The sequence below is a fragment of the Tachysurus fulvidraco genome, chromosome 20 (assembly GCF_022655615.1).
Source record: "Tachysurus fulvidraco isolate hzauxx_2018 chromosome 20, HZAU_PFXX_2.0, whole genome shotgun sequence".
NCBI classification, from domain to species: Eukaryota; Metazoa; Chordata; class Actinopteri; order Siluriformes; family Bagridae; genus Tachysurus; species Tachysurus fulvidraco.
This window is the reverse complement of record NC_062537.1, coordinates 13,709,391-13,724,509: the sequence shown is the minus strand read 5'-3', so window position 1 is coordinate 13,724,509 and position 15,119 is coordinate 13,709,391. Positions and strand designations below refer to the sequence as shown.

Sequence of the window (15,119 nt, the reverse complement as noted above, 5' to 3'; positions counted from 1 at the left end):
CCAATTCAGGATCCTGTTCTGAGCACACATAACTTCTCCCATGGGATTCCAATAATGACCCACAGACTAATCCTTTTGCAGAATACCACACACACACACACACACACACACACACACACACACACACACACACACACACACACACACACACACACACACACACACACACACACACACACACACACACGTACACAAACAGTACATTACTAGAGTCTTAGGCCCAATCCCAAATCACAAAACCCAGGCCTCCCACACTTTCACTTGCAATTCCAAATCATAAAGCAAAATCTACTCTGCAAGAATGCACAGCATTGTTGTTTTTAAATGAGTACCACTTTCCCCAATACGAAATAATGGTTTTCAGTTTTTTTGCGTTGGAATCTAGTCCAATCCTTATTTGAATATCTGAACATAACCATTCTCAGAAAAGAGACAGGTAAGAAAAAAACATCAACCTCAAAACATCACATTCCACCTAACACTTAAATTCTGTCACTGTCAACCCATTTCTTTCTGCATTCAACCTGCATCCATGAAACTCTTGCTAGACACATTCCTGCTAAATCATTCATTCCATCAAATAGCAATTTTCTTGTCATCATAAAAAATCCTGGCTAAAGGGCCAAAGTGCTGAAACCCTAAAACATCTGAAAGCCATCATCACCCTTGGTGGTTTTTAAAAGCTGCTGAAAATGCATTGGATTTGCATTATATTTAATCAACATTCTCAATCGATTCATACTTTAATCTTTATCTGTTTATCTCTTTGTTCTGAAAGCACTCTAGAAACTCTGAGTCTTAAATTAAATGAACTATGTATTTCCATTCAGATCCATGAATAATGGTGACTGAAACAACAGCAATCACTCATGTAGACAAGGCCATATTTGCCTCAAAAGCATCACCACCCAGTTAGTGAAGTTAGTTTCATAAGAGAATGTCTGTATCACACATTCAGCAAATACTTATATAGAATAACTGTGTTGTGGTGCACACCTAAGTGGTGTATAAATACACTACTAACTCTGTGTAGAGTTTCTGTGCATGTTCTCTGTGTGTGTTTCTGGACCTCTGTATGGATTTTCTGTGCATGTTCTCCAGTTTCCTTCAAGCTAGTAGGTGGATTAGCTACTCTAAATTGCCCCTTGGTGTGAATAAGTGTGAAAAGTTGTGTGTATTGTGTTCTGCAATGAGGGATATATTTTAGAGTCCTTGGAATTTACTCTGGATCCACCGTGACACTTAGAATAGAATCGAACTGGGGCAAAGAAGCCTTTATTATCCGATCCCCGATCCTCCGATCAACAACCCAGAGCCTTTACCAGTTGAGCCACCACTGCCCTCAACTTTTTTTTACTTAAAAAGTAAATGAATTATTAAAGTATTCACATTAGGCTGTTTCAAAAGATTTCACTAGGAATTAAAGAGAACCTCTAAAAACAAGACTGAAAAAGAGGCTTTTATTTATCTGTCACATATATATACAGTACAGGACATAGACATGCTTTTCCTTTCATATCCCAACTTGTTAGGGGGTTAGGGTCAGAGCACAGGGGCAACCATGATGTAGCACCACTGGAGCAGAGAGGGTTTATGGCACCGATCAACCACCCAACGGTGGCAGCTTGAAATCACTAACGTCTGATCAACAACTCAGCGCTTTAACCATTTAAGCCAGTGCAGGTTAGAAAATAATCCTTTACAAAACACTTTCAGTCACGTACAGAATATATATATAGAGAGGTAAGGCAGTTGAATCTGTAGTGGCTGGTTATCCAGCTGTGAGCATTGAATGTGCAGGATGAGACTGATGAATTATTTTCATATATTTTAAATGCAGTTTTATATTAAAATGGAGTCCAGGTAAAAAGGGGGAATGTAATCAGTAAATATAAAACAAAATTGATTTCCTCTCTTGTTTGTATTGGGAGTAGCAATTATCTAATTACTAGGCAGCATTATTAAGAATGGTGAAGAGTCAAGAAGCGTAATTATGGTCAAAGCCTAATACAACAGGTGACAGGGTCTGACTCCGGAGCACCAATCAGGTTTATAGAACAATCAATATATTACACTTGGCTCTGTGTTAATGTTTTAAAGTGGAAAAAAGCAGATAGTGTTACTGTATGTTCTGCCAGTGATATATCAGTCTGAAAGTAAAGAACATTGTCCTCTTTCCTGATTTACAGTATTAAAGTTATTTGATAGATCAGTTTGTTCACATATGTCCTGGGATATATAACTGATAAAGTCACTATAATCATATAGTGATTCACAGATAGATGTCAGCATATAGCTGCTGCCCATGTTTTAGCAACTACTGTATTTTATTCAAATTTTATAGTAATGACTCAATTAGAGATTGCTGAAACAACACCACAGCTTTCTCTCAGACAGAGATCAGGTGAACAGAGGACTCAGATCACACACTCCTGCCTGTTATAACTAAGGTTAAAATACAAAAATAAGGAGAAACTCAACAACATGTCCCATTAATTAATATCGACTATCATGAGTTCAACAACCTTGTAATTGGGTAATGATACAAACTTGGTAACATGGGGACATCAGATGACGATAACCTATCATTCACTAGATTTTTACTTAATAAATGCCTTACCTCTTTCACAAGAAAAATGGTAAAAGGAGACTTCTACATAACATAATGTTCCCTTTTATAATATTGGACTCTATTGCCTCTATTGGATTTGCTGCCAGTTGTGATGCGACACCATTGACAGAGTGCTGACTGTGAATTATTACAACATGACTGTCAGGGTGACTCTTCTCAGAAAGATATGTTTATTTTCTACCAGATATTTATATATATATTTATATTTTACTTTCCTGAATAATCATAGTTTTTCAAAAAAACAAACAAACAAACAAACAAAAAGCTAATCATTTATTAATCAGATTAAAAGGTCCCTTTATACATGATATTTTCGAGCCTTTAGAATAATAGAACATTTGTCTTCTCAATGAAAAAAAGCAATATAAATTTTCTTAACTACATTAATACTCTGAGTCAGAGGCAAATGATTAAAATGTACACCATTTACGGCATTACATCATTAAAGTGGCACCTGGCAAGGGTTGGGATTTATTAGGCAGCAAGTGATTCTGGCTAATTGGTGTACATAATTAAATGATTTTCAATATTAAAGTATTGAGTATAAACAGTAGGCTGAGAGACTTGAAACCCAGCCAATGACTATTGCACACAATCTTTCCCAAGAACACAAGGCATAAGGTGAAAATGTCCCCTGGGCATGACCTCATTTCATTCTAGAGGACCATAAACACACACTTTCACATCTAGGGGCAATTTAACCAAATTTAGCCAAACCACCTACTAGCATTTTTTTTGGGAAGTGCAAGATTACATATACAAATTGAACTAGCCAAAATACAGATTGAAATAGCCATTATTTGTTACATTTGAACTCTTCATGTATTCATTTAACTTTTTACCAAAGTTACTTAGAAGTGAAACAGAATCCAATCAAAGCATAGAGCTGAGCATCTGTTAGAACAGGAGCCAAAAGTGGTCCTCTGGGAGACTCGCAATCTTTTTGGCTTCTAACACATTACCATAACAGCAGAGCTATCAATGCAAAATAAGATGTTGCTAACAGTGAGAGACTTAATTATGCAACAACAGAAGACTATTGAGATGTCCAGTACTGGGCTGTTTAATTAATGACGCAATAAGAAAATGAAATAAGGCTGTAATAAATGTCTCTTTATGGGATCATTGAGTGCAGTGTCTTCAGTGCATTAGTGTAATTATGCATTATGTATATTTAAATTTGAGCACCTCAGATCTTATTCATCTAAAAGAAATGGATATTTCTTCTTCTTCTTCTTCTTCTTCTTCTTCTTCTTCTTCTTCTTCTTCATCATTACCAATCAATAATCAATAATCAATAATTATTAATTATTAATTACTAATTATTAATTATTAAATATTGCTTATCACTTAGTAATTATTGTATAGAGATTCAAATGCCACATACTTTTTTGTATAAATATTGAGTTGTAATTATTAATTATTAATTTTTTTTTTTTAATAGTAGTATGTAGTTATTGTTTAGCCTTTGGTATTGTTTTGTATTGATTGTAGGCAATACTACACTATATACGTTATCAGAATCCCACAAAAACTTGAAACCTTGCTATATGGTTAGAGAAATACACAGAAAAACAGAGTGTGTGTCTGCCAGCTTGTTTTTTATGTTTTATGTGGGCTGACTCTCAAAAACAAAAACAAGCTGATCCCTCCTAATATACAAAACTGGGGATTAGGGACATATTAAGGCCACTTCTATTTCAGGTTTTTATGGGAACTGAAGTCAACACCAATGGTGCACCAACAGAACTATGCTATGGTTCCTTAAGAACAGGAAATACTTTATATTATAATGTTATGGCTTCCTAGCAGGAAAAAATGAAACAAAATATAAAAAAAAAAATTAACAAAATATTGACATGAATTCTTTTTGTCTCTTAATTTTTCTTGCACCAAAACATAAAGCACTGGTATTGATTGCATGGGGGGGGAGAGAGAGAGAGAGAGAGAGAGAGAGAGAGAGAGAGAGAGAGAGAGAGAGAGAGAGAGAGAGAGAGAGAGAGAGAGAGAGAGAGAGGAATAGATGTAGCTGTGCATTCTGATGTCACTAGAAACGTCATTGGACTGAACCTGTTGCTGTAGCATTTTGTGGTTAATAATAACTGTGTTTACATACTAAATCCTATGGAATGCAATATATAGAGCATTTACTTTTATTTACGTTTCTTTTATTTTAGTTTAGTTACCTGTCCAAGTCTTTTTTGTTGTTCTTTTAGAATATGCTCTTTCCCATGTACAATTCTACGTTATAATGTTGAGAATACAAGGGTCAATAAAACCTTTGATTGTTATAAACCTTGGGACAGAAGCGTAGTCATTCCTGTTGTACATTACTCTAGATTGACCATAGCACTGGAACATATATCTGGCTATCGGTCTGCTAAAGTCTATGATATAAAAAAATATGTTTATACTGTAAGTCATGAATGCCTTAAATACCATCAAGCTGCATGTAAAACCAGCAACTTGAGAGCCAGCAAATTATAATTCTCAACATTTTTCAAACCTTAAGAGTCATGAAGCATTAGGTATATTTCTCTGCCTTCAGTAGCATTCCATATGGTCTCTAGGGGTAAGTTAACAGTTATGTGAAGTTCCACAACCATTAAGAGCAGGAAATATCACAGACATCCAATTCCTAAAATATGATGTGGCACAACAATGGAGGTCTTATAGTGGAGCACAGTGGGTATTAAGAAGGGAAGCATGATCCTTAACTCCAGCAGTTGTCTTGAGCAGCTGAAGAAGTGGACACAAGAGGAATGGGGATAAGGGGGGATTGGAAGTGGGCACGTGCCAGACGTAGACAGGTGGTTCTACTGTACGTACATGTTACCAAGCCAATTCTACAACTAGTGTAGCTGGATTTGAGGCTTTTAGTATTAAGAATGTTCTGGCTCAAAATGTTAGTAGTAATAATAATAATAATAATAATAATAATAATAATAATAATAATAATAATAATAATAATAAATAGCTCCAGTTGGACTCTGCTATACTAAAGAGGAAATGCCAACTCCCTGCGGTCTTTGAGGACAACAATCTCCTCATCAATACAACATTTGTCAGACTGTATATTTATAATCACAACCTCCAGTGTCAAATATATGAGGATGAGGTTCCCCTTTGAGTCTGGTTCCTCTCAAGGTTTCTTCCTTTACCATCTAAGGGAGTTTTTCCTCATCAGAGTCACCTGAGTCACCTCAGACTTGCTCATTGGGGTAAATACAAACACATTTAAATATCTCTAATATTAATCTTGAATTTTGCATTATAATCTTTATATTACACTTTATAATAACCTTTTGTTTTATGTTCTGTAAAGCTGCTTTGGGACAATGTCAATTGTAAAAAGCCCCATAAAAATAAATTTGAATAAAAATGTGAATAATAATAATAATAATAATAATAAAAATAATAATAATAATAATAATAATGGTTATTAAATTGCAGGTTTATAATAATATACTTTGTTAGTGTACGCTCAGCACAAACAGATTACATAACATGTAATTGCTTATTGCATGAAGTTTGCGGTGAATAGCTTTATTTATCATTTCCGGCCTCGGTCCTCTCTTTCAATTTCTGAGTAACATGAAAAGCATTACTTCAGATTTTTATTACTGCATTAATTTTAGGTTTTATTAAGTTCAATTGAAAAAAGAGGGGTCTGGTTAGGGGATGACCTTCTAGCTACTATAAATGATCATTGGTGTTTAATTAAGAAGAATAAAATACTTCATGAAAGTGCTGTTATTAAAAAATAAAATCACACCATCTCATCATCGTTTACCTATTTTTCTATTAGAGATCCCTCTATCATGTTTTATTCCTTACCTAACAAACTTTCTGTCAGATTACACTTGAGCTATACAATGATAATAAAAAACAGTAGATTTTTGTACCCTATATAGCAGCACTTTATACACTTTACACACTTTGTGTCTTTAGTACAGAATAAGAAAAACACAGTGTTTTAGTAGTTATAGTTATATTTTATTAATGTAGTTATAATTATATTACATATAACAAAGTCATGAAAAGCTTCTTGATAGAAAACAACTTTTTGTGGACATTTGCTCCAATCTTTCTGCCTAACAGGTGTTATCAGGAGCAGGATTGAGGCCCGGAGTATACAAAAACACAGCAAGACGGTGTGTCTAGAGCGCAAGCTGTGATCTGGGTGGTAATTTAATATCTCATTCATTACTTCTGTACCTTTCTCCAGCCTCTTTCATCTTTCAATATATTCCCTCTTCACATCTGCTCATTCCATCAAACAAGCCTCATCCTCTTACCTCCAAAACATACAAAGAATTCCCCAGAGCACATTTTCCACACCATCTCAATGAACCGTGATGTATAGGAGGACGTTAAGGAGGGGATAAGAAAAGCAGTAAGAAACAGATGAGGAATTTCCTTTTGGAATTTTACAGATTAAGTGGCATAACAAGCATTTTATACTCTGAGGACACTGATATCCATGAGATCACAGACCTTGCCATTTGTACCTTAAATTAAGCAAGATTAAATAACACAAAACACCAAATTGTGCTTTGTGTGCAATAATCAAAAGGCCATCAAAGCACCAATGATGCGATCACTCTCTCACTGCTATTTTGTATAAACCATTGATGTACACTTCCAAGATGTACATTTGTAGCTTCCATAAATAACAAATGATTATAGATGCTACCTTAGTTTCCTTAGTTCCTGGAAGCCATCAATGTCCTTATTATTACTCTAAATGGATGGACTCTAGATATTAAATTGGCAGTACATAAAATGAAAATAAAGTCTGTGCCTTCCAAACACAATGGCTGAGTAATAGTATATTTGCTACAGTCATAGACCATTTACTTCTGAAAATTTTACCATTTACTTCTGAAAATCTGCTAAAATACATCAAGCATGGAAATATGCCATCCAAAAATGGGACTGGTTCAATAACAGATCAGCTAGAAAATAATTTACCAGCACATTTACATTACATTTTTGCATGTCAAATTGGCAGAAGATTTTATCCCATGTGATGTGTCCAAAATGAGTCAAGTATAACAAGATAGTTGTAAGAGAGAGAGTAGAGAGCTGGGACACCAAATAAAAACATGTTATTCAAAATGAAATGCTAAAGTGTTCAAGATGGCCAGATAAACATTATGAATAAATGAAAACGGTAATCTGCAGGACTATTTATTCAACAAGTACACAATGTCAATTGAATAGAATGGTTTTATCACCATGAGTCATTTCCCAGACCAGAGATTGTCCTGGTGAGTGATGACACAGATATGTAAAGGTCTAATAATTACTTCGGTAGGCTGGTATGCAGGAATTAAACCAGAGGAGAACTCCATAAAAAGCCATGTCTGATTTTATAGATTTGGATAAAAGCTGGGCTTTGGCTGTTACCCCAAGTTTCTTGAAGGGGCTTAATGAAAAAGTGACAATATGGCAAGCTTGCCAGTGATATTTTGTCAAATAAAAGACATGCCATAAACACAATATAGTAAGTCGAGAATAAGTCAGAGGCCAAGGCTATTGGCAGTTATACAAAATCTTTTAATCTAAAAGGGTTCTTTTAGGTTGGGATTTGTCCAGAAGTACAGAATTAGAGAAATGATCCATATGACTTAAATTTGGTTTATGTAAACACAATTTAAAGACAATGATTGTGTCGGGATATCAATACTATAAATCAATAAGAGTAGCTGTAAGATTAGTTAGAGTATCATCAGTAAACACCATTACTCACTAGATGTTTTCATTTTCTGTCCCAACTGACACATTTTTTCTTCTGCTTCTATCAAAACGTTTTCCTTTAATTAAAATGCAGGGATTTGTCCATTCTATTTATAAAATATCACATTGCTCTCTGAACTTTGTTGACTTTATTCATAAACCTGTACAACTGTGATCATTTCGCTATAAACTACGTTTGCAGTACAACACCATGTTAATATATACAGTGCAAATATATATATAACATACGCTATTCATTTGCAAAAGTGTACTAGTGACTAGTGGGCTAGAATTAATACTCAGATAGGAAAAAACGAGAAATTCTGTTGTCCAAAGCCTCATTGCTATTCTACAATTCGACGTGAGAAGCTCTACTAACAATGACTAAATGAATTGGCAATGTAATATAGCTTTATAAAAAGCTTACACCCAATATTCACCAAAAAATATTTTTGTGTTAAACCCAGGACATTTTCATTACGTGTCTCGTACATAACATCCCGATTGCCTTTACTCATCACATAGAAGAGGATGCTTTCCCTTTTGAGGACAATTCCTTTCAGGGAGTCTTTATCATGTTGTCTCAGAGATTTGATCTTTATGATTCTGTACTTACTTCTAATTTACTGCTAATACGTATATATGTGAACTCAGCAGTCCTGTACATAAAGACACATACCTGTGACTACCCTGCACTGTGTCAGCACAGCTAGAAATACCTCTGTAGAGTGTCTAGGTCAACATGAATGCAAGCCCCAGTCAAAAGGACTGTGTTCAGCTCATACCTGTCCATTAGCAAATGATTTAAAGTTTATGTGAAAGAAAGTCCTGCTTCCCCACTTTATGAAATTACAAAAAGATCGACAGCCTGGGACTTTCAAAGAATATTGCTTACTCATTCAGTTTTTATGTCAGTGTTTCCTATCCATACAGAGTATTAAACAGACAGCAATCCATGTTTTTTCATTCATGTATACAGAAACTCATTACTAAGATGAGTTAAGATGTTATAATAAGGTGGGATTCACTTAGAAACACTAAAACATATATTCTGGAGTTCTGGATATATTGATTGATTTCCAAATCAGATAAAAGACTTTAAATCAATTTGCTTCCTTCTGTGACATAACAAATGATGCATTAAACAACTATTCAATTGAATTGTAAATATTACACAAAAAGCAACCTCCATATGCTGTGTTCAGATTCCAATTACATGGGAACTTGTGATTCCAGTGTAACAGTAACATACTGTAATGTTTTTAATTGCAAATGCTGTTTTTATAATGGCTTATATATATTCAATTTGAATATATAGTATTTAATTGTAAGAACATTGCAAAGGATTTATGTGAAATGTTTTTTTGATTTGCTGTTTGCATCAGATTTCCTTTCAAAAAGCAATGAAGCCATTAGTGAAAAAAACATAAGAGTCTTATAGTTGCATTATATAGTTCACTATGGCAAAATAACAGTTACATTATAACACTGAATGTTCACAGTCTGAACAAAGGAAAGAGACAAATGAGGTGTTTCCTACACACAGGTAATACTTTGGCAGCATGCCCAGCTACATTGACAAGCACCCAAGTATATTGGGTCCTGCTTAAAAGAAAATCACATTTTATATATTAATGGATTTGTAAAAAAAAAACAATGCACCTTCTAAATTGGCTATGGCATGAACTCAGCTCAGGGTCAGAGAAAGATAGAGAGAGAGAGAGAGAGAGAGAGAGAGAGAGAGAGAGAGAGAGAGAGAGAGAGAGAGAGAGAGAGAGAGAGAGAGAGAGAGGGGGGTTTTCACATACTTTTACTATCTGGGAACTACTGTATTTGTGTTCTATGAATATTCTCCCTATGTTCATATGGGTCATCTCCCCCCCAAAATATTCATGCTTGTAGGTGGATCGGCTGCATTGACTTGGCTCGAAGTTTGAATGAGTGTCTAAATATGTGTGCATGGTTCCCTGGCATCCCATTTGGTGTGAATTCTATTCAGATATATACATAAAATACACTGCACATTTATCCATCTGTACATATTTCACATTATGTCACACACTCCCATGGGCAAAAAGATTCCCCCATGGGCAAATAGTAAATCAATACTTTTCAATCAGTCAAATGAACTAACAGTGTTATCTGCTAAGAGGACCCAAATCTGTAGTTCCCATAAGACTCCTGTGTCTTTAAAATCAATCTGTTTCCTGGCCATTAGTTAAGACAAAGGATGCTTGGGAAAGACCTGAGAGCTCTACTAAATTACTATACAACAGTACTTTAGCCAAATCAGTTCTATCTACAGAGGTTTAACCTGACACATCTGGGTTAGTTAACTTAACTTTGCAAGGCTTTTACTGTGATAATGTCAGTTTAAAAGAGTGCAGAATACATATGGAGGAGAGACTGTACGATTTACCATGACGTGCAGCAGCAGCCACAAAATGAATGAACTTTTTAAACCATAAAAGTTTTTCTATATTGAATAATAAATTTCTTCACAAAAGGAAGAAATAAGAAAGAGGCAGAGGAGCATGTGACACATATGACAACAACATGTAGACTACAATGAATCTGGACTAGATTCCTTTCTCCCTTGGTAAACGGGCACTCTGCATTTAGATCATCAAACATAATTAGCTATTATATTTTATGATAATATGTATTCTTGTTTCTGAAAACACTGAGGCTAAAGTGAAAAAAGTGGCCAAACGAAACATTTTTCACAAAATTACCCCTAAAATGATAATCCTAAAAAACAAAGTTAAAGTGTCTTTTAAGCCTGGCGCAACAGTTCATCATTCTCAGGGCGATAGAATAGAAATTTCCTAATAAAAATCAGAACAGTGTAATTTTGCTTGAAAAGTTGTGCTTTCTCTAAACAAAACAAAAACATACCATATGCATCACAGATTTCACAGATGTCCTGACTGAAGGTGTTGCAATTATATTTATGTAATGTCACATTAGAGAACAAGCCACATCTAATAAACTTATAAGAGTGGAAAATCACCCTCTAATAATCTATAAACCCAGATGATATGTGACCTAAAAATGCCTTCAACAAACAGATCAACAGCAGGACATGTAGATATGTAATGCCACCATACCAGATGATTGAAAAACAAAGCAACATTCAGCTTCAAAAAGCTCCTTACCACATTGTTTGCATGCCCATTCTCTCTGAAGCAAAGCTAAGAAATCACAGATTTGATCTCATAGCAGTGACAGATGCCAAGTCCAAACTCCATTACAGAAGCAAATCTACAGGTCTATTTCACAACTGTTACATGAGAAAGAGGCCATTATTATTGTCAGTACATTACATTTTTTATAGCCAATGAAATAGATGTCATGAACTTATGTCACACCTGCGGTGAAGTAGGAAAAAAATTTAAATGAAAGTGTTGCATTTAGAGGTGTTGAGTTTAAACAACAGAGTTGTTTAACAAAGTTTGGAGTATTCAATCAATCACACACTCACTTTATCCTGATCAAGGTCACAGTGGAGCTGATTTCAAGAACACTTTGGGTGCAAGGCAGGATAATGAATGGGATTCTAGGCCCAGGACACACTCATTCACACCTAGGGGCAATTTATCTTAACAAATTCCCCTCTTGGCATGTTTTTGGTAGGTAGGAATAAACCAGAATGTGTGTGTGTGTGTGTGTGTGTGTGTGTGTGTGTGTGTGTGTGTGTGTGTGTGTGTGTGTGTGTGTGTGTGTGTGTGTGTGTGTGTGTGTGTGTGTGTGTTAGAGTGAAAATTATATGTAATCCTAAATCCTAGTTTTTTAGAGTTAGAAATGTTTTTAATGAATAATATTACAATCAGATGTCCCCGCAGGGTCCTTAAATTGTGCCAATTTCAGCACCACAACGGGTAGAAAGCTCCATCTAGTCTCCATGGCTGTGTCCCAAACACTTCACTGTTATCTATATTAAGGGCACTACGCTGGTTATGAAATAGTGGCTTCTTCACCCGCTGTAGCGCACTATTTGCTACAGAAGGGAGGCCTTTGATATTTAGTATCCTGCACTCTGTGCTTTTACGCGGTATGACCTCTTATACAGGCACAGGGAAATAATGCGGCTGTAATGAGTCAAGCACACGGTTGCCAGATTGGACCTGCCCAAAATCAAAACATTAATCAACCTACTTTCATGGTACTTTCATGATTTTTGTCGTTAGGTTTGGAAAAGCTTGCAAATCATCAGGTTGCAATAACACGTAAAGTCAGACTTTGCCAGTGTTTCAAGATTGGATGGACTTTTGGCCCAATATGAGCTTAATATGAGGTTTGCATGAACAGCAATAGATGTCTTTCAGATGTAATCTGAGTTAAGATTCGGATGGCGAAGCTTTTTTCCAGGGTGGCAAATGCTATGTTTATATTTAATAATGCTACGGAATTTACGGGTAATCTGGCAAAACTTACTAAAGTGAAGGGAAAGTTTGATTAAAATAAAAAATAAAAAATTAAATATACATTAGATGAGGTGCTTACCGTATGTTTGGCACAGCGCGTTAGTGATATCCTTCCGCACCGCGCGCTTGCTCTGCACAGGCGGAGAGAGCGCGCGCAACACCGACGCGTCTCCGGTGGGTTCCGTGAAGAACACATACCGCGTCCCTGCTTTCATCTGAAAGCACGTATTTTCCTGGGACCAAATAAGAAACGCCACGGCATCCTTCCTGAAACCTCCAGTCTTGATCTCCCATACTCGGTGAACTCTTATCCTATTTCGGTGAAGCTCTGCACCCGGTTCCGGCTCGAGCGTCTCTCGCGTTATCCCATCCACACGCAAGGGTTCCACCGGGGATGCCTCCAGTACCCCCTCTAACACGACATCAGCACGCAGCGCGAGGTCCCGCGCCGGCATGGAGAAGCAGTCGGGCTTCCCGCACTCACACACGGACAGAGACGTTAAGAGACCGCAGATCACGCACAACAGGCGCATTGTAACGGAGGGTTTAGCACAGGAACGGACGCAGGTGGCACTAAGGAAGGGCAATTTAAGCCAACTGAGTTAACTCGGAGTGCACACTTGGTGCTACTGGAGAGGGCGGAGTTGCCCAAGTAGAAAACCTGAGCCTTGTATGTGAGGATTTTCCTCTTCACAGTCTCCAGTCACTTTTAACATCAGTTATCACATCCTTTATTAAAGCAATATGAGATTCACAATATACAGTATTCTCTATCATATTATTAGTTAAATACATGTACAGGTTAATCTGGCAATTACATAAATAATAAGATATTCTCAAGAGAAAAACTTTGGTGGAATTGTTATTTAAATTATTATTATGACAGGAATCTGATAAACTACAATGAAAAAAATCGATATTCTTCTGTAATACTGTTCTAATTAGGGTTAGGTAAGGATGCCTAATTAGGGAGGCTGGAGCACAAGGTGAAGGACTTCCTTGATGGGGTTTCCTCCTTGAAGGTTAGGATTGCTCACACACTACAGGCAACTTAGAGACCAATGATACATGTCTTTGGACTAAGGGAGGAAACCGGAGTACCTCGAGGAAACCTCAAGTTCTGGAGGAGAACATGCAAACTCTGCATACACAGAACAGGGCAGGAATCGAACCCCAGAGGTGCAAATCAAACATGCTAACTACTAAGCCACTGTGCCTCCTTGGATAGGAATTGCCATGTAAAAATTCATGAATGCAAAAATGGGGATCGTTATTAAAGATTTTTTTAATGGAGAATAATGATTTTGGAAAATAGCTTTTTCAAAAATACAACATTGTTTAATTTTTTTTGACTTTACTTAATGTGGTTCATATGACATAAATTTTGTCCATTGTCTCAAGAAGGAACTTTCAGTAATATGAGCAATCGGAGTGCTTCACATACTCACTCCAGTACAACACAATAATGTATTCATCATGCCAAGTCGGATCTAATTGTAAGTAACTCCAGTTGGCACTTTCATCTGAACAGAGTTCAAGACTCATTTGATACTCCATTGCAGTTTCTCAATCTTTTTTGTAGTTAGCGATTCATTTAACTATCAAATAAAGTATCTGTATTTTACATTATATATACTGTGTTTATTACATAATAATATTTTCCATTTTATTACAGCTATAAAGCTTTTTAATCTTAAAATGTCTACCATTAAAAGACATTAGATTAGGTCCATGCTTACAATATATATTAATTGACTGCTTGATTTTAAAGTTTTGAATTATACCAAAACGGTTAACTTTACACATGTATATATCTTAATATAACTTTTCCCAAAGTCATCAGTGGATATTCTTTGATTTTTTCTGAATGTTGACCTTGTAAAGTAAACAAAGACATACATGCCTGTTTTCATTAAAGTGAACTATTTTGAAACCACACCATTGTAGTCGTGTAACAGCACTCAAACTGTAACAGCACTCAACAAACACTCGACACGGTTGCAATAAATAGCTCATTCAGGGATTTAAAACACTGCTTACTTTATGTCTTTTTCCTGCTGCAAATTATATGATGCAGCATCATTAGAAAGGCACCTTGGGCTGCGTAAAGTAACCTAATGTGGCTGTTCCTGAAAGTAAAAATAAATGCCTTAAAATAAATCTCAACATGAATTACTTACTGCTTATGTTATTTTGTAGTTGGGTATCAGAATTTCCTTTCTTTTTCCAGAATGAAAAAAAAAATCCTCTTTCAAAATAAGTAGAAATAATTATACATATTCAAATAAAATGCTTCATACAACTAAAAAATACAATCT

General features: G+C 35.8%; 1 protein-coding gene across 7 annotated transcripts in view; it reads right to left on the bottom strand.

The window, feature by feature from the left end:
* Positions 1 to 13,359, bottom strand: part of nrg1 (neuregulin 1) — a 71,150-nt gene extending 57,791 nt beyond the window's left edge. For 3 of the 7 annotated variants that reach the window (XM_047805071.1, XM_047805073.1, XM_047805077.1), the window contains exon 1: positions 12,881 to 13,359. In XM_047805071.1, the coding sequence (XP_047661027.1) occupies positions 12,881 to 13,334 (454 nt within the window). In that variant the 5' untranslated portion in view covers positions 13,335 to 13,359. The remainder of the gene's footprint in view (positions 1 to 12,880) is intronic. The other 4 variants (XM_047805076.1, XM_047805074.1, XM_047805075.1 and 1 more) reach the window with 3 other exon arrangements.
* Positions 13,360 to 15,119: the final 1,760 nt, after the last annotated feature.